General features: G+C 36.1%; 2 protein-coding genes across 3 annotated transcripts; both read right to left on the bottom strand.

Annotated features, from left to right (window-relative positions):
* Window positions 1–4,093: 4,093 nt before the first annotated feature.
* Window positions 4,094–5,326, bottom strand: LOC108617101 (uncharacterized). The gene has a single exon (XM_018012770.2). It carries the CDS (start codon window positions 5,096–5,098, stop codon window positions 4,427–4,429), a length of 672 nt encoding a protein of 223 aa, XP_017868259.1. The 5' UTR covers window positions 5,099–5,326; the 3' UTR covers window positions 4,094–4,426.
* A 463-nt stretch (window positions 5,327–5,789) lies between these two features.
* On the bottom strand, window positions 5,790–15,979 carry LOC108617100 (dihydropyrimidinase CRMP-like). 2 transcript variants are annotated; one of them, XM_089470062.1, is made up of 11 exons: window positions 15,850–15,979; window positions 8,887–9,028; window positions 8,684–8,824; window positions 8,574–8,623; window positions 8,237–8,511; window positions 8,014–8,160; window positions 7,280–7,518; window positions 6,746–6,981; window positions 6,410–6,510; window positions 6,001–6,352; window positions 5,790–5,933 (listed from the first exon to the last, which is right to left on the bottom strand). In XM_089470062.1, exons 2-11 carry the CDS (start codon window positions 9,018–9,020, stop codon window positions 5,854–5,856), a joined length of 1,755 nt encoding a protein of 584 aa, XP_089326188.1. In that variant the 5' UTR covers window positions 9,021–9,028; window positions 15,850–15,979; the 3' UTR covers window positions 5,790–5,853. The 2 variants fall into 2 exon arrangements, with proteins under 2 accessions (XP_089326188.1, XP_089326187.1); XM_089470061.1 differs by lacking the exon at window positions 15,850–15,979 and adding an exon at window positions 10,862–10,984.
* Between the last annotated feature and the right edge of the window lie 3,623 nt (window positions 15,980–19,602).

Below are 19,602 nucleotides of genomic sequence, written 5' to 3'. Positions count from 1 at the left end.
AAGCCCATTTGGTTCATATTTGCTTGATTTTGAATAAGACAATGATTCAATGAGGCTTTTGAAGAAGTTTTTTGCTGAATATATCTGGTATATTTGTTAAAATTATCTATGTTAAAATGGTATGGAATGGATTTGGAACAAATTTTGTATGTAATAGCAGATATGCTTACACATATTAATAAGAAATTTGTTAAATGTTAAGTAAGCAGAAATATTTTTTGTACAATCTAATCAAATGTTCTTTTGGCGGAAGTTTACTGCGATGAATATATAGATATAATGCTATATAATCAGAGGTGTCTTTAAAGTGATAGAAAGAGTGAGTATATAGGCTCTGCTCTTGATGCTAATAAGGTATATAGACAGAGTATGCAGTTTGTGGGGTTAGAGCTTTTGAGTGAATAGTTCAGACTGCCTCAACACATAAACAATAAGAGCTAATGTCTAGGTCTAATATCTCTGTCTATTTGTGTACAGTTCATATATAAATCATACATTCAACGAAGTTATTATAAAGCTGACAAAACTAATCTGTTGAGAAAGATAAATAGAAATAAATTTAATTTAATGAATTAGTTATTAAAAAAAAGAGCAGCTGCCAACCATGTTTTATATTTATATACTTTTTTAAATATATTCGTATAAGTAATGCTTGAGCTGCTAGTAAACCAATGCTCTTCAAATTCACTTGCTATTCAGCTGCATTAGGAAAAATGTTATACTCTTATGAGCCACTGTTATTTCTGACTTGAACTCATAATTACAAACTATTGTAAATGCTTCGAATTCCTACATCCGAATTCTTTATTAGCTCTAAATACATTTGCAGTATGTGCGCAAAGTTCTCTTTATTTGAGTAATCTCAATGCTTCACTCGAGCTGGCTGTAATTCCCTAGTGCCAACCGCAAAACCAAATTTCGCCATGGATGTGGGAGGATGGGGGCGATGATGGAGACGATGCAACCGAATAAGTTTTGAGCAATTGCCAAAAAAATAAGAATGAAAAAAAAAAAAAAAAAAATCCAAATAGAAAGAATGAAAAATATGAAGAAAACAAAACAATAACAACATCCATATGCTGGGCAATAAAACTAATAAATATTACCGCAAAATGTGCAAGGAGTCCATAACTTTCCAGCTAAACCACTGACCCATAAATTCTCTTATAATTTTACTCGAGCAAATGCGCTCTGCCATTGGCATGGAATTTAGTTGGATACTTGGGGCTAGAAATGGGGCAGCATCAATGCAAAAATTATGATTTACTCTTTCAATTTCACTGCGATTACACTTTGACCCTTTGGCAATTTCCAGGGGAACCCATATTTAATGAACTGCACAATATTTGTTGATTTGCAACGTTTTTCTGTTTGATTATCGAACAAAGGGAGTAATTGGATTCAGGTGTGCTTGTGCTGCAAAAGTAAGAACTGTTATACCTGGCATTCAAATATTTATATATTACAGGTTATAGCGATTGCTCTACTCGACTATCATTGTGACCATTGCGGTCACAGACTATTTTAAGAGGTACCACATTAACTATTATACTCACTGTTATATAAAATGTTCTACTTGACTATTTTAAGAGGTGCCACATTAACTATTATACTCACTGTTATATAAAATGCTCTACTTGACTATCAGAGTAACTGTCCCATTCACCATTATGCTCACTGTTCTATAAAGTGTTCTAATTGACTATTTTAGCAACTGTCCTATCAACCATTATACTCACTCTTATATAAAGTGTTCTACTACACTATTTTAAGAGGTACCACATTAACTATTATACACACTGGTATATAAAATGCTCTACTTGACTATCAGAGTAACTGTCCCATTAACCATTATGCTCACTGTTCTATAAAGTGTTCTAATTGACTATTTTAGTAACTGTCCTATCAAGCATTATACTCACTGTTATATAAAATGTTCTACTTGACTATTTTAAGAGGTGCCACATTAACTATTATACTCTCTATCAGAGTGACTGTCCCATTAACCATTAAACTAACTGTTATATAAAATGTTTTACTTGACTATTGTAGCAGCTGTCATATTAACTATTATATTCACTGTTATATAACATGTTCTACTTGTTCTACTTGTTATATACAATTTTTTTCTTGACTTTTATAACTGTCCTATTAACCATTATACTTACTGTTATATACCCTTTTTTTACTCGACAATTATAACTGTCCCATTAACCATTATTTAAACTGTCCCATTATAACAGCTGCCGCATTAACTATTACACTGACTGTTATACACAATTTACTAATTTCTTTCATTAATTCCAATTTACTTGTCATATTTGACTGTTATACTGACTGCTCAACCCTCACACTCAGTTGCCATACAATAATTTACTTTGCTGTCAGCTTATCCGCTTATGTGTATGCCCGAATGGTCCCCGGAGATGTGAAGGCATTTCACTAAAGTTTCAATCATTTACAAATCCCAGACCGAGAGCCGCCGTGGACAGACAGCGCGAAGAGTTTTGCCAACTGAGTAAACATTGGATGGCCAAGTTTGGTCGTCGATGATATCGAATACAAATAAAACTCAAACGATGCAACAAACAAGACCAAAGCGAAATGTGTTTAAAGGTAAATAGAAGCTTGAAAAATGTGAAACAAGCCAAATAATAATAAACTTCAGCTCCATCGGGAGCTGCGGCGGGCCAAGTGAGAATTGTTGTTTGCAATCAAGCAGTACTCAACAATAACAGCCATCGGGAGGGGGCGGGACGAGGCGAGTTGAGGCGAGCTGAGGCGCTTCAGCAGTAGTTCGAGCAACTGTCTGTGTCTGCCTGTGCAGCAGAGGAATGCGCAACGGAGCTGGAGCTGGTGTTGGGCCAAAGTTTGTCCAGCTAAAAGTGCTTGAAATGCAACAATGGCATTCGAAAAGCTGCCTTCAATTGGCGAGAATCCGGGCAAGGCGAATTCAAAGTGGTTCCTCATCAAATAAAGTTAATAAAGTGGACTGACCGAAGCCACTCCATATGCCATTCCAACTCTAACTTTAACTCTCTCTCTCTCTCTCTCTCTCTCTCTCTGTCTCTCTATCTTTCTCACTCTGCTACTTACTCAATTAAATAAAACCGAATCGCTGTAGGAAATGTCATGAAACAATTAAAAACTTGTGCCCTTCCATGAGTCAATCAGCGTGCAACGCAATAAGTAGCTCTAGTTGAACAACTTTGCACTTGCTGCACTTGCAACACTTTAAATGCCCCACGAGACACCGCCGCCGCACGCACATAAAGAAACACGCAGACAGTACGAGAGCGGTGCTGGTAGTGGTAGTAGTGTAATGCATTTTATAGTGGCGCTCAAATCAAGAAAAATTGTCATTGCAAATTCAAAGTGATTGAAGCTAAAGCGAAAACTAAAGTTGTTAAAGCTAAGCCAAAGCGTTGAATGCTTTCTAGAAACTTGAATTAGCTGTGAAATAAAAGAAAATTTTTGTGTATTTTTCTTTATTAATTAAAAAAAATATATTTATATAGAATCTTCTATTATTCCTGAAGGTTAAATTTGCTGTGAAACAGAAGACAATTTTTATATACTTTTATATTAATTTTTGTTAAAATATTTATATAGATTCTCCTATTATTCTAGAAAGTTGAATTTGCTGTGAAACTAATTTATAGATAATTTTTATTTTATTTTATTTTTATTTTTTTATATATATAATTTATAATTTGTTTTATATATAATTATATATATTTTTATATATAATTTTAAAATTTTTTTTTTTTTTTTAATATTTATATAGATTTTCTTATTATTCTATTCAAGCTCATTTTCTAGATTTTTGATAAAATTGAAGCCAAGCTCCAATTTAACTAATCTTTTTGGTCGTATAAGACTCTGAGAACATATATATATATATATTTATCTAAATATTCGTCAATATAATGTTTTGCCAATGAAGGTGAATTCATCAGGATAATCCCTTCATGCTATAGGATCGGCATAAAACATAGGCTCATAGATGAATAGGTGTTGTTCTACTAGGCTTGGGAGTTACGCATGGATATTTCCCCTATTTCACATTCTTTTACCAAAATCAAACTCAATATTTTCAATAGGTTAAACACTAGTGTTAGTATATTTAATGGGATGCACTGACATTTACCAAAGATTTCATCTCATCTCATTCCAACACATGCGAAGAGCTAGGCAAATCATTTCGCTACACTTGCATCAATTTGGGCTGTTATGATGTATGGTATGTATAAGGAGAGTAGAAAAGACACGAAAAGAGAATACAAAATAAAAAGAGAGGAAATAAAAATCAAAAGTACATCTAAGTTCGACTGGCTGTGCCATGGAAACGAAATGCCAGCTGGGGGTGATCGCTAGTCCCTATTCTATTTTGCTTAGCATGAGTGGGCGGAATCAGTTTCTTCTTCTATTTGGCTGTGACATTGACTTGATGGAACCAGCCATATCGCCAGCTGGTTGCCTCCGGATAGTTGTACTTGACATCCGGCGTATGGCCGTAGCGCGTCTCCAAGTAGGACGAGCGATTGCCAGACCTGAGCAGCTGCAGTTCGTCAGCGGGCACAGATTTCATGGGCGTACGGAACTGGCCATAGAAGCGCGCCTCCTGCTTGGACAGATCATAGTCGAAGATCTTCGAGGACGACGGCCGATAAATGCGATTATTGTGCCACTGCGCCGCTCGGGGCAATGCGCCAGCAATAATCCGCATTCTGGACGATATGTTATCCTGATGCCTGAAGATCTTCGCCTTGCGACTGCCCACGGCTGTTGCATTGCTGCCATCCGATTTGCCTGCCAGCTTGGAGCTGGCCGAGTTCAGGCAAGGCTTAACCTGGATTCTTGGAGCAGCCTGCACCGAGGCTGCGCTAAGCTTGTGTGCGCTGCGCGTTGTTGTTGTTGTTGTCGTTCTGGTGGTTGCTGTTGTCAGCTTCTTCTCTCCATTGGCCACTTTTGCTGCAGTTGCTCTTGTTGTTGTGGCTCTTGGCTTCATGTTCGTGGACTGATTTGCGCCGCTGCTAACATTTTGTTTTGCACTTTGAAATTTTGTGGTAACTTGTTTATTTTGACAGCGAAACATTGTATTTACGTGGATTTATAAGTGGAATGCTAATAGCAGCTAATAGCAGCACCCTATAATAATCTCTACTGAGGCATGGGCTGCTTAGTTGCAGGCTTGAGAATTCAATTTAGAATAGGAAATGATTTGATGGGACAATTTTACTTTGAATTTCTGTTCAATTTAGGTCAAATAGGAAAAAAAGATATATATCTTGTCTGATATATGTATATACATACTACTACTACTAGCACTAGAATACGAGTAAGAGTAAGAGGGCAGAGAGTACTCAAATACTACTAAAATACTAGAGTAGCTTGAAGAACTAACCTCTGATCACTGGACTAAATGAAAGTATTATGGCTGTAAATTAAAATATATATGTATGCATTTCAATATAAAATAAAGTATTTTTGCTGCATTCCAATGCTAATTAAAGTCTAGTTGATTAAAATTGTAGTCCAGCTGCATAATATCAAAAACCCTCTTTAAGTTCATATATATTTATAAAATATATATGTATATATTATTTATATTATGTTTATTCCATTAAATGTTTACATTATTGCTTCTTTTTTTCCACATGAATATTATAAATAATTTATGTTAATTTAAAAACCAGCATTTTTTTTTTGCGAATAACATTTACCAGTAAATTTTTTTTTTTTTAGTGTTTTTTTGTTTATATTAAATACATTTCAAAGACAAAAACTTAACATATATTTATTTATTTTTTTTATATCTGTACCTATTTTGCTGAACAGCTTCAATGGCAATTACCAAAAGCCAGATGATTTTCCGCCGGGTGGATTGTGCACTTTAATGGACGAGCGCACGCCGGATTTGTCCAGTTCCTCTGCAATGCATAATAAAAAGGGGGAGAATAAATTCGAAATATTCTTAAAATTTAATTTAGAATATACCGCTTAGTGAAAAGGATGTTTCCTGCATATCCCGCTTGCCATCCACGCGTCCAACTCCACTCGAAGCGACGCTGGGTGTGGGATTGCCAGAGAACATGGACGAAGGAGGTTCGATTTCAGCCACGTGAACGTCCAGTTCGGCCAGCTTTTTAGTTACGCTGCCATTTAGTGGCACCTGCTCCCCCTCCCCCTCCTGCTCCAGCTTGCCCTCAATACTGTCGTAAACAAAAGCCGGTCGCAACGGCGTGGGTATGAAACGTCCAAAGCCCTCAGCAACCCGAACCTCTCCATTCTCTGCGCAAATGCGTCCGCGCACCAGCACATACTCAGGCACGCCATGCACAGTCATGCCCTATGGGAGAGGGAGAATTTTAATATAGTATATATAGACATATATATGTGACTTTACCTCAAAGATATTGAAATCGCACGCATGATGATGGGTATCCTTGGAGATGGTGCGGGTTGCTTGCGGATCCCAAATAACAATATCAGCATCTGAGCCATTGGCTAGAAATCAAATGAATAGTAATAAATATTAATATATATATTTAATATTATTATATTACATTTAATTAATATTAATATGTAATAGTAAAACAATTATAACGATTAACTTAGGTAAATTAATATGTTTATTATATTAAGTAAACAATAAATTTTTTTTATTATTATTATTATCATTTCTTTTTTTTTTTACATTATTATTTTATATTATATTAAATATTTAACTCTACATACTTACCGATTCGTCCCTTTTTTGGATATATATTAAATATTTTGGCTGCATTTGTGCTGGTTATGGCAACGAATTTGCACGGATCCATTAGGCCGGAATGCACGCCACGCTCCCAGACTAGAGACATGCGATCCTCAACGCCATTGACGCCATTCGGTATTTTGGTAAAGTCGCCCAGGCCCAGCTCCTTTTGCTTCTTGTTAAACGTGCAATTGTCGCTGCCCGTCGTCTGCAGATCATTGCTGCGAAATAGAGAAAGTAAAACCAAATTCATTCATTTTAATTTATTTTATAAAATCAATTTTATACTTGCAATGAAATGACAGCGATATATATTATCAATATGAATAAAATATGAAAATATATACTCACTACGGCAAATCATCTTTGACAATGACAAAGGATTTGCTGACTCTGTTGGCGTCATCATCTGAGTTGTTGCATGATATGTGGATGTGATATATGTCAATATGTTTGATTAAATGTCACTTTAAATGCATGATTTATTGGCTAAGAAACGTATTGGCTCTGACAACTCACCTGGCTAGCAGCTTCATCAGAAACTCGGGCGTGGTCTTGTCGGGCCGCAGGGGCGGACTCAGCACATGAGCAGCCGCATGACCAAAGTGCTGGCAGCGATAGTGGGTGCCATCTGTGCCGAGAGCCGCCGCCAAGGTCTCGCCGTAGATGTACTTCCCACGATAGCGCTGACGAGCGCGTGCTACCTCAATGCCCGCCGATTTGCTCATGACGTGCACCACATACAGTGGACAATCGACCTGCAGAAGAATTTTTATAAATATAATTGAAATATAAAATAGTATAGATAAAAATATAAAATAATCAAAACGGTATCTGCTATGAATATTTTTGAAATTATATTACAAAATAAATAAAATAAATACATATATTAAAATTTAAGAGTCATGTATGTAAATATTTAATTGACGCTAATCTTGAAAGGATAACATAACTCACTTCTAACAGCATGCTCAAATGTATGTTAATTAACATTACTCATCACAAAACACGATGTTAATTTAACATTATTTAAGCTTATGGTTATTGCTTGTTTGCTTAAGGTGATTCCAATAAGAATCCAAGCTTTCACGAGAGTCAGTAAACTGACAGAAAGATAGATAAGTAACTGGTATAAATTATAGCCTAAGTTGTTATTAATGACAGTTAGCTAATTGTTATTATATATATATTATATATGTTAGTTACATTTGTAGTATATATGCATGCATATATCTAATTAAAGCTTAACCCACCTGATGAGCCAAAATGCAAGCGCGATGCACGGCCTCAGCCTCCACCTCCTCCTGTCGCGACAACTCGTGACCCTCGGGTCCAGTAATGCCCTCGGCTAGCAGTCGCTTGGCATTCTTGGCAATAATATCGCCATTTTCAGCATGAACCTGAAACAGCAAACGTATAAAATTTAGAAAAAAAAAGAAAACAATCTGAAATATAAAGACTTTAATGTAAACCCACCATAGCAACAGCATTCAAGCCTCGTATGCGCTCAAACACATCCAATAGTTCCGAGTCATTCAGCTGATAGAGGCCCTTATAGGCCATAAAGGTCTTGAATGAATTGATGCCCAGCTCCTTGCAGAGGATGCCAATCTCGTCAGACACCGATTTCGACCACCAAGTAATGCCCACATGGAGTGCGTAATCACAGCAGACCTTGGGATCTGCCCAGCTGCGCCATTTGTCATAGGCCTCGATCATGGACTCGTTTTTGTTTGGCAACACGAAATCAACTAGGGAATGGGATTTGTTAAAATCACAAATACTCAGATAGATGTGTATAATGAATACCTACTTATCATGGTTGTGCCGCCAGCCACAGCTGCTTTGGTGCCGTGATAAAAGCTAAAATGAATAATCGTGATATACCGTTTGATCACTATTTATAGCACTCCAATCACTTACTCATCCACTGCCACCGCATTGCCAAAAGGCAGCTGCATGTGCGTATGCGGATCTATGCCACCTGGTATAATTAGCTTGCCGCTGGCATCGATTGTGCGCACGCCACCTGGCACCGTTATATCCGCAGCGGGTCCTACGAATCTGACAAGATTTGAATGTTAGCTTATGCACATAGGGATATCATATGTACTTAGCATATTTACTTGATAATGCCATCCTCTATATAAACATCAGCTTTGAATGTCTTGTCGTGGTTCACAATTTGGCCATTTTTGATATAGACACGATTCTGGGCGCTTTGCAGGTGTATGGGCACTTTTTTAACTGGCGTCAACATGTCAATACCTGAAACAATAATTTAAAAAAATATATAAATATTATTTTAATAAGATGAAACATTTTTGCATCTTTTTTATTTATTTTTAAGTGAATATTTAATATGGAAGAATTGTATTTGTATAAGACTAATTTATTTCCAGTGCAAATAATTGATAATATGTAAGTTTTCTCTTATGTCTTTGACCACATAAGAACAATAGAACAAGAAATTTCTCTTTCGCAAGAACTGCATAAGATATTATATTATATTTAGTTTTATTTTGAAACTATTTTTTTATTTTTCGAATTTATATACCTTAGTTTTTGATAGCTCTATAAAATTTATTTACATATACCCAACATTTGTCAGATAATTTCTAATCAATTGACAGGTTATCTTGACTATGTCAATATTTATTTATGATTACTTAAAACAATTAATACATAAACTAACCAAGACAGTCTCACTCTCTTTGGGTAAATCTATATATGTATGTATTTATACGAGATTGGCCCTAAGAGCAGCTTCTGCTGTAATTACTAATGCATATAAATATCAAACAGAACCGTAAGCAAAGCAAAGAAATACATAAAGTAAACAAGTGCCTATTATTTCATTTATTTTAATTTGCTTGTTTTTCTTGTTATTGCTTAATCAAGCTTTTCCTTGACATCAAGAAAAAAGAAATGAAAAATCTTATCAAATGATTACGAAATTGATAAGTATAAATAATATTATGTTTCTGTTTATTGCACTGGCTAACATGCGTTCACTTAACTTTTCAAAATCGAACTGTTGTTTGTTTGTTGATAAGCTACATATCTAGACATATGTATATGTATGTGTATATTCAAGGGTTTACCATCTTTGATAAATGGCTGATAGCAGAGGTTTGCTCTTGTCAGTGCTAAAGCATGTTTAGTTAAATATATACTTGAAATGCATCAATTTGAAGTCTTATCAATTGAGATAGTCGTATCTATTTAAAGAGCGACCTTTTCCGAGTTACAGCAGACATAATGCCGACATGCAATGCATTTTTGTTTTTTTTTATGCCTCACTGCCCCAGATGTGAAGTGACGCAAGGAAATGTTAAATATAGATCACACTTGGCGAAATGTCGTAGAAAATACGTAAAAAAAAACTTTTTTAAATAAAAAAAAAAAAAATTAAAAAAAAATATATTTTTAAAATTTATAAATACGTATTAAAAACAAGAGAATTTTAAACAAAATTAACTCAAGCCTAATTTCTTTATGTATAGACAGTTCTTATATATGGAACTGTATATACATAAATGTTTTCATATATGGCATATTTGTTATGCTAAAAGTTTCATATGTTTTCAATGGGCATGCAATAACAACAATCTAGTTTTCTTATAGGTACCAAAATAGCCGATTCAGCAATTATCTACGTAGCGGCCACATGTGAATAATATTAAACACAAACACAGACACACTCACGCATACAAACGACAATACATATTCACAGATCCAAATATGTATTCGCTTCTGGCTTGAAAAAAAAAAATAAAATAAAGCAAGTGCGAAAAACATTATTCTCTGACCTACAACCAAATAGTTGATGTGCGATGTAATCGCATTAGCAGAGATTAGTTTATTTCGAGCACACTTGATTTGTATTAATAATTGTCTTCAAACCATACACAATTTCAGAATTTTTCAAAAAAATTAACCTGTGCTAAGGTTCAGCAATAAATTGCAATTTTAAATGGCTTTTTCTATATATTATAATTTTAGTATACAGATTTGTTTCTCCATATGACACGCCCGTATATAAAACAAATAAATTCGAATTTGTTTTTCGTTAAGTTGCAGTAAGTTCGTATAATTTACCGTTAAGCTTTGAATAATTTTGGAAGTTTAATTGCCGACAAATCTGGCAGTCAACGCACAACGCAACCGCTTTCGCCAAAAAACTCTGATAAGACTGAAGAAAAATTGGTGCTAGCAACAGGTGCTGTTAAACTCAAGTGAACTGTTAACCAAACTGTTATGTTAACAGTGGCACAAGTATCGATAGCCTATCGAGATCAATTGCTGTGTGAATGGGCGCAAATATTTGAAATTTATGTCAGCGTAAAAAATGTTTATGTATGTAACTGCTTAAAACTAAATAAAAATTAATCGTATGAAATAAAACAAAAATAAAGAAAATTTAAATAATATAGTAAATAACTTTATATTATTTATGTTTTATAAATTCATTTAATTAACATGTTATACATTTAAGCTTTAGAGTTTGGCTTTAGTTACATTTTCTTGGCAGCGATCCGAGTTTCTGAAGTGCTGTGCGCGGGTCTAAGAGCGGCTTTCATTTTTCCTGTCGCTAAGCAAACATTTATGTAAGCATTTCCATTGAATGCATTTCATATAAGCTCTGGTCTTAATTTTCTACAACTTGTAAGTCTTCCGCATTTCTAGTTACGTGTTAAAGTTCAGTTTGTAGCTAAAAGAAAATTTCTTTAGAAAATATCAGCTCGAAGTCCTTATCATCAGGACTAAGTCTTTAGAGATATGTAAATGGTTTAGTCTTAAGTCTTGTCAATAGAAATTTATTTAATCTTTCTCAGGGGCTCAAGGATTACTGCTGTAAGTTCTGTTACAAGTATGTATCATCAGTTAATTTATTGTTTTTGGCATAAACTCTTTCCCTCTCTCTCTCTTTCACTTTCAGTCAACTTGGTTATTTCGTGCACTAAATTAAGCCCTATAGCCAAAGGGGGATTTATGTTTTTATTCAATTTTTGGTGGCTGGTGAGAAAATATAAAGTGGATTATACAGAGATAACAGGCAGGCCACAGTCATGTACATGCTGCATACAAATTCTTCCTTTTTTCGTATTTTTCCTTTTCCAGTTTTTTTGTGTTCCTCTGTTTGGGTGCAGGAAGTGCAGAGCATCGAGCCAGGCACCGCAGCTGGCCATAAAAATTGTGCAGAGATATGTCGCTAGCCGTGAAATGTTTATATGCATGTGGGTCGCGTGTCCTTCTACAGTTGCAATCGAACCGAACTGAATGAAAAAACGGCGACTACATACATATATATGTAATGCTCGATATTGGCAGCTAGCGAAATCCAAAAGCCGATCTGTGCCACTTTTCTTGTGGCATTGCGGCATTGACTTGTTGGCTAATACCTTAAAGAGTGCTACCACTTAATGCCTGAGACAAGCTCTCTCACTCTCTCATACTACCTCTCTCTTTCTATCTATCTCTGCTGGCAGCTTCTCAAGTGGCTGCTTCCTATTGCTATGCTGTGCTCGTCATGGCCAGAAATCCTTTTAGCTTATTTAGCCGTTTAGTTAAACGCAATTTGGACGTTTTGCTTTTTGGACGCTTTTGTTGCCATTGCTACCACCTGCTGTAGGTGGAGCGGGATGGGGCGTTTGGGTTTAGCTGCATAAATTAAACGATAAGTTGATTCTGTTCTTTTTCATTGCTTTTGCGTATTCGTTCGGAATTTATGCTTGAATCGAACTTTAGTTAAGCATTCCAATGACAGCCATGATAAAGTGTTCACTTCTCACGATTGTCTGCAAATATTAGCTCTGTACCGCTCTCTCTCTCTCTCTCTTCCCCCCTCTCTCATTCTGATTTAAGAGCGTAATGAAAGTACAATAGTTGAACTCCCAGAGATTTGCCCAAGTTGCTTTTGTCTAGAGTTCAAATAACTTGCAGGTGAGTGTAAGAATATTTAATTAAATATAAATATATAAATTTTGTATTACAATTTCTTAGTTCGATTAGCAAGGCTGCATTAAATATTAAATATGGTCAGAAGTAATTAAAATACAATAATTCTCGCTTGTCAAACGCAGTCATTTCATCGTCGACTGTGCGCAATTGGTATGGACAGATTATGTCTGAATGCCTTAGCACAAACAACTAAAAATAAATTTAATTATAGATTGGAAAATGATTTGCTCAAAACAAACAAGAGAATAAGTTGAAACTTATGAAATGATGACTACAATGAAATAAGTAGATGCAATTAGCAAATCATATGTATAATATAATTTTTTAAATATTTTCTTCAGTTAATATGATATATGATAATGATATATGATATATAACGATATAAAAAGATTGTTTGATAGCCAAAGAAAATATTAACAAATTTCTCAATATTTCTTAAGAGACGCAACAGGATCTGCATGAACCCACTTGATGGAAGGGGTGAAAATATTATATAAATTATATGGATAAAAATATATTAATATAAAATGAATGTTAAGCCACACATTCCCATATTAATTATTATTATTTTTGATTTCAATGAAATATTTCCTATGCTTACGGCATCTCTAACTATAGTTCACTAACTCATACTCTATATATATATATATGTATATATTTCTAGCGAAATCTTCTCGGTTTATTTCCCTTTGTTTTCTGCCCAGATTCAATTTGACAGCAGCAGCAGCTCGGGCGACAGCTGCTCGCACAATTTACTTGACGTGTCTTGACCATTAGTGCGAGAGTTCTTTTCTTTCTTTGCTCTTGATTGAGTTGGCTTCACTTCGATTCTCTGTTTCAATTCCATTTCCATTTTCATTTTCTTTCCTTTATCCATTATCTGGTAACATTTTTATCTATCAATAGTTTTGAAGCGGCGCGCAGCTATTGCCATTAATTTGTGCGACATTTGTTCGCCATTTTAGCTTTTAGTTGCTATCTCAGCCGGGCTAAGGACAACTGCAACTCCAACTCCAACTCCAACTCCAACTGAACTCAACTGCCTGACTGATTGCAGTCTGCACTTTACGGCAATTGGTGGCACTTTGCGCCAGCCAAGTTGAAAAGCTGCGAGTTTTATTCTAAAACTTGCTGTTAAGTGTCGACCGGCGCCACAATGCATCTGAATTGCGAAGTGCAACTGCGAATAGGTAGCTAATAAGTGAGATTTAAGCTAAGATTCCTGTTTAAATGTTCCTTATAATCAGGTCTTTAAGTAAACAATTTAGTGAGCAGTTACTTAACATGGATTTAATAGAGTTGCTAAGATTTACTTAACTCAATTTGAATAGAGAACTTCATTATAAGTATATATAATTTATTAAAACAGTTAACATGTCTTTAACATAGCGAATTAGCAGTTCCATAACATTAGTTCATATTTAATAGTTGGCTTATGTAAAGCCTTAAACCTTAACATTTATATATATATATAAATATTATGAAAATGTTAACAGACCTTTAACATAGTCATAACATAACATACATTCACTTAACTTTAAACTCCTTCAACTAAGCTCTATCAATTCCATATACAAACACCCAAATAACCCCTTAAAATATTTACCCATTCATAACTTTCAAGTACAGTAAAAAGTCGCTAAAGCTTTCGCGTTCAATTCATGGCTATGGCAGCAGCAAGCGGATACTCCATCTAGATAGATAGATATGGAGCGAAATGTAATTAGTGTCTGGCCAAGACTTTGACAAGCAGAAGTAACCCGCAATAGTTGGTCTAATTGGATTGAGCATTAGTATTAGTTAAATCGAATTTGAGCACACGTATTGATTAGGAAACGGACACATTGCAGCTAACTTTGATAGTTTCTGTCAAACTTGGCCGCACACACACGCACGCACGCACACACACGCACTCACACACACACACATACAAAGGTGTATAGCTGAAGGTGCTGTGTCAACGGGTGGGCAGATGGATAACATGATTGACCTCTGAACAGTTGTTGCTGTTCCTGGGGCACGTAATAAGCTGCGTGTCTGCACAGCTGCTGCTACATCTGCTCCTGCTGCTCCTGCTCCGCCTGCTGTTGATGTGGGCCGGCCACTCACGTTCGCGGTCGTCAAGTCGGCTCTTTTATAAACACACACACACTTACACACAGACAAACGACTTAATAACTGAAAAGAAGGGGAATGGGAGTGTAGGAGTTGGGGGCGTGGAGGCGTGGAGGCGTGGCCAGTGGATGCCAGTTCGTTGACACTAAATGCCACTTTAGGGGCGCCAGGCCGACGGAACGGATACGAGCATCTGAATACAGACCAAAGTCAACAATGCTGCGCGTTGCTACGTTTATTAAAAGGGCTCAGGTGAACGTCTGAACGCCATTTGCAACGGCAGGCAGGTGAGGCTGAAATCACAGTGCGCGCTGCCAACCAGTGACCGCCTTCCACCTGGCTCTGTTTACTTAAGCGAAGCACACGCATCCACACAGCTGCATACACACACACACACACACACACACACATGTGCATTTAAAGATTGCCAAGCTTGTGTCTGCTGCTGCTGCTTGAGCACTTTTCCACTCCTCGCTCCTATCCATGCCCATGTCCACCTCCATGACCATGTTCATGTCCATGTTCATGTTCGGGTTCCTTCCCTATGGCTATGTGCTACGGTTTTGGCGTTTAAAGGTCGTTTGCATTTTGACCTCATCAGCTACTTTGCGAGACATTCGCAACATCAGTTAAGAATTGTTTGCAGTCAGTCATCCTAATTAACATGAAATGCTAAGCATTCACTTCAACGCGTGGAAAACGAGTGGAAGAAGGAACACACACACACAGTGAAAAGCTGTGCTCTTTGAAGTATGAATCCAGATATTGATGGTGATGCTTTAGTTGAAATGTAGATAAGGCTGCCTTTCGAATCGACGTATTTGCAATCATCTAAACGGGTGAATATTTTATGAAAACTTAATATAATTTGGGCCTTAAGTTGTTCGCTATAAGCTTCTCTAAGTTTCTGCTCTAAGAATTTCCTCTAAAAATTTCTTCTCTGAATTTTTTCTAAGTATTTCTACTAAGTATTTCCTCCAAGTATTTTCTCTTCTTCCTTTAATGCTTACCTGAACGATCACACACTTCACTCCATTCCACTGCACGACTAACCCCCACCAGGCCTGGGCGACTGAAGAAATGCTGCAGCTGCTGCTCTTTATATAGATCAACTCTCACTCTCACACTAAGACGCGCTCGAATGTTGAGCGTGGCGTCAGGTCGTTGCAGTCGAGGTTAAATGACCAATGGGAACTCTCTCTGCTGTTGCAAGCATTCTAGTTCATTTTACTCAAATATAAATACGAAGTGAAGACTGCTGCATACATAGACAGCTCGAATGATCTTCGGTAGCTCTTCATCGTCACTCGGTGTCGTTAGGCAGGCGGGCAGAGAGACAGGCGGAGGCGCAGGCTGAGAGATAGAGAGGGAGAGACAGAGACAGACGAACGAACGACATTCGTAAATGAGCGTCACACGACGAATAGTTCAACAGAAAGTAAAAACGAAAAGAAACCGAAGGCTTCTATTCAAGGTGAGAGCGAGAGAGCGAGAGAGCGAGAGAGCGAGAGAGCATGATCTCTTCAGTTGATTTCACGAACAGAGCGTAAAGAATAAAGCGCTCAACTGCTATGACCAGCTGAGCTTAATAAAAATTAAATTAAATTAAAATTCAACAGATTAGTAATAATTAATAAAAAATTTAAAAATAAAATAAAATAATTAATAATAATTACAAAATATAATTTTTAATAAATGTTTAACGCTCAGTGCAGAAAATTCGAAATAAATATTTTAATGCTTTTAGCCTACATTGCTTTACATTAATTAGCATTAAACCTAAATCTGAAAGCAGCCTGCGTTGACTCGCTTTCAAAACTTGTCTATGAATTAAGTCTCAACATGCATTAGCAGCCAAGTCAAAATTGAAGAAGATTCCCAAGTATAGCAACAGCTGCTTAGTTTTCCGCTGCGAAAAAGTTGGTATTGTTAAGCTCGGAATTAGTGAAGGCTCTTAATTAATAATCAAATAATGTTCGACATGTGATGTGATAAAACACGCGACATGCCCTGCAGGGGGAACCAGGAACTGGGACTGGGAAGCAGGAATCGGATAGCAGGCAACTGGGTAACTGGGTAACTGTGTGGCAAAACGAATGGCAAATGCTTAACTAGCACTTACCATTTACAGCTCTGCCATTGCTGATCATTAATTTGGAGACGACGAGGGCGAGAGCATCGAAACAATACTCCAAATCGTGTTTATCCACTGTAGCGCCTTTAACTTTTATTGGCCTTTAGATGCGCCAAGCGCAAGCACCATCCAGGGGCTGTTCGACTGCTGGCTGCTGGCTGTTGGGTTGCTGGGTGGGTGAGATGTGCGATGCGAGATGTGGTAAAATGTAAGAAAAACAACAATCAACACCATTTGCCGCTACAAATTAAGCTTCGAGCAAACAAATCGCGCTGAGTTCTCTCTAAGACTTTCGCATTTCAGCTCTGTTCGTTCGTGTTGCTTTATGTGGGAGTGTCTTGTCTGCTGCCCCACCCACTTGGTGGTTGGGTGGGTGGCTCGGCTGCCTGCTTGCTTGCCCTGTGGCGAATTCGTGTTTCTAAGAAAATATTTTCGACAGCATTCGATGTGTACTACGTGTATTTATAGCGCATGGTGCTTAATCAAATGCCGTTGGCTTGGATACGCTGCGTATACTTAATTTCAGGTTTATTTCACTGGCCCAGAGCCTGAATTCGTTTCCCGTTGGAAGCTGAGAGCTGCAGCTAATTAAGCAATGACTGAAAAATGTTTATTTAAATTGTTTAGTGTGGGCTCCATTAAGTGATTAACATTTCATTTAAGTGAGTGCGGCAGTTAGCTTAATTTATTATTGGTTAATGGGCCAGCATGTGAAGGGCTATTAATGTTTTTTTGCTTGGCTATAGTAATAAAAAAAAAAAAAAAAAAAAAAAACATTTAATGACACTTATCTGATTTCTGCTTGAAGTGGAAAAATTGCGAATCAATTTAATAGTTTGCAATAATATCATTGTGTATGATAGAGTCGATTGGCTTGTTTAGTATTTCCTGAGAGAGTTCTCAAGTGTCGTAAAAATTACAATGTAAATTAGTTGCTGAAATACTCAAATCTGAATTGCTGATTTGGTGAATTTAGACTGGCCCTGAGCGGGCGAAACAAACTCTGACTTTTATATAAACTTTTAAGCCTTTTTTCATCTGAGAGCAATAGAATAGTATTCGTCTGTGCTTTAAGTTAAGATATAAACTTTCGTCATCATTTTATATAAATATACCGTTTAGTAGCTTTATTTATTCTTTTTTTATTTAAAAAAATCTAAACTTTCGTCATTAGGTCTATAATATAATATAACGAAATTCTACAAACTATTTAATATTATATATATAAATATTGAATATTATATAATATAAATGATTTATTTATTTATTTTTATTTTATTTTATTTTATTTGATTATTATTATTATTATTATTATTATTATTTTTTTTTATAAGATCTAAACGTAAAGTGCAAAACTTCTCAAGAGTTTAATTTTAACATTAACATTAAAATACACTCATAATAGCATTAACTGAGTGTATTAAAAATGTTCAGAAATGGGTTGATATTTATATAAAAAAATTGTATATGTTTTTTTTTTTCAACATATTTTTTTTATTGAATATAGATTTGTAGCTTGTGTCGGACTCAGGATTCATTAGCAAACTCACTACCTTTTTTTGCCTAAGACTAAGCTGGCTAAAAAATTAAGCTAGTTAAGCTTACACTATGTTTCATACGTACTTTGATTTCAATGACACAGTTTTGTCACCAATTTTTAATTACTGAACGTGCTGTGTACAATTTTGTAATTAGAACAGTGAAGTGAGAGTGTGAGCTCATTAGACTTAAAGTAACAGCCTGACAAAGCTCGTTATTTGAGTGTATGAAAAACCCTTTGAAATAAAGACTATTCAGACTTCTCTTCAAATGTCACCACATCTTGATTTCCTACCGAGTTTTCTCTCATTGGTCCAATGAGATATTTCGCTTTTGCTCTCTCCATCTGCCTTGTTAAGCTACTCCTTCAAGCAAGTCTTTTGAAATGTTGAAAGTATATATGTACATATATTCTTTAAATTTAAATTCTATATATAGTAGAGCTCAGGGCAATGCGAACCACGTATAAAAACTGAATTTGATAATAACTGTCATCTGCTTATCATATCAATATCTTCGGCTTTTATGAAACATTTTTTTTTAGCACCTGCGGCTGGCTAATGAAAACGATAATCGCAATTCAATTAAAATTTGAAAAATTTGATTTTTATGATGATTTGATTATTTTATTAAACAATTATTCGTGAAGAGCCATCGAAAACGATTTATTGACAATTATTGTTAAATTGAATTTCTCTCTTCTTTTTTGCCATTTATTATAATTCGTTTAGTGAAACGTGCGCTATCGACACGCCCGCAGGTGTATTCAAACTACGTGAAAATAGTTTAAAATAATTCTATATAGCTATCTCGATGTTGTTGTAATTCTATTAATTTGGCAAATTTATTTATATGGCATTTCGGATTTGTCAACGTGTTTGGGGATTGTCTGTGGCTCTGGCTGTGGCTCTCTCTGGCTGTGGCTGCGTGGAGTGGCATCGGCACGTGTTTAATCCTACTAAGTATGCCGTCAAAAATGGTGCACACTGTAGCCAGCCCAGGTCGGAGAGGACAGACGCCGCCAGTTGTCATAAAATGTTAAATACAAATTTATGGCAGACAATGCGCCTCTGGCATACTAAGCGCTCGC

Source organism: Drosophila arizonae, chromosome 5, assembly GCF_054131065.1.
Source record: "Drosophila arizonae isolate 15081-1271.41 chromosome 5, UAZ_ARI_1.0, whole genome shotgun sequence".
Lineage (NCBI taxonomy): Eukaryota > Metazoa > Arthropoda > Insecta > Diptera > Drosophilidae > Drosophila > Drosophila arizonae.
The sequence above is the reverse complement of the archived record's forward strand: the minus strand, read 5'-3'. Positions and strand labels throughout refer to the sequence as shown.

Excerpts from the sequence above, each read along its gene's own strand:
- LOC108617101 (XM_018012770.2), bottom strand. The coding sequence starts at position 5,098 with ATGTTTCGCTGTCAAAATAAACAAGTTACCACAAAATTTCAAAGTGCA.
- LOC108617100 (XM_089470062.1), bottom strand. The coding sequence starts at position 9,020 with ATGTTGACGCCAGTTAAAAAAGTGCCCATACACCTGCAAAGCGCCCAG. Across the intron at positions 8,825-8,886 it reads ATAGAGGATGGCATTATCAA|ATTCGTAGGACCCGCTGCGG; the intron begins GTAAATATGCTA and ends AAATCTTGTCAG. Across the intron at positions 7,519-8,013 it reads CTTGCATTTTGGCTCATCAG|GTCGATTGTCCACTGTATGT; the intron begins GTGGGTTAAGCT and ends ATTCTTCTGCAG.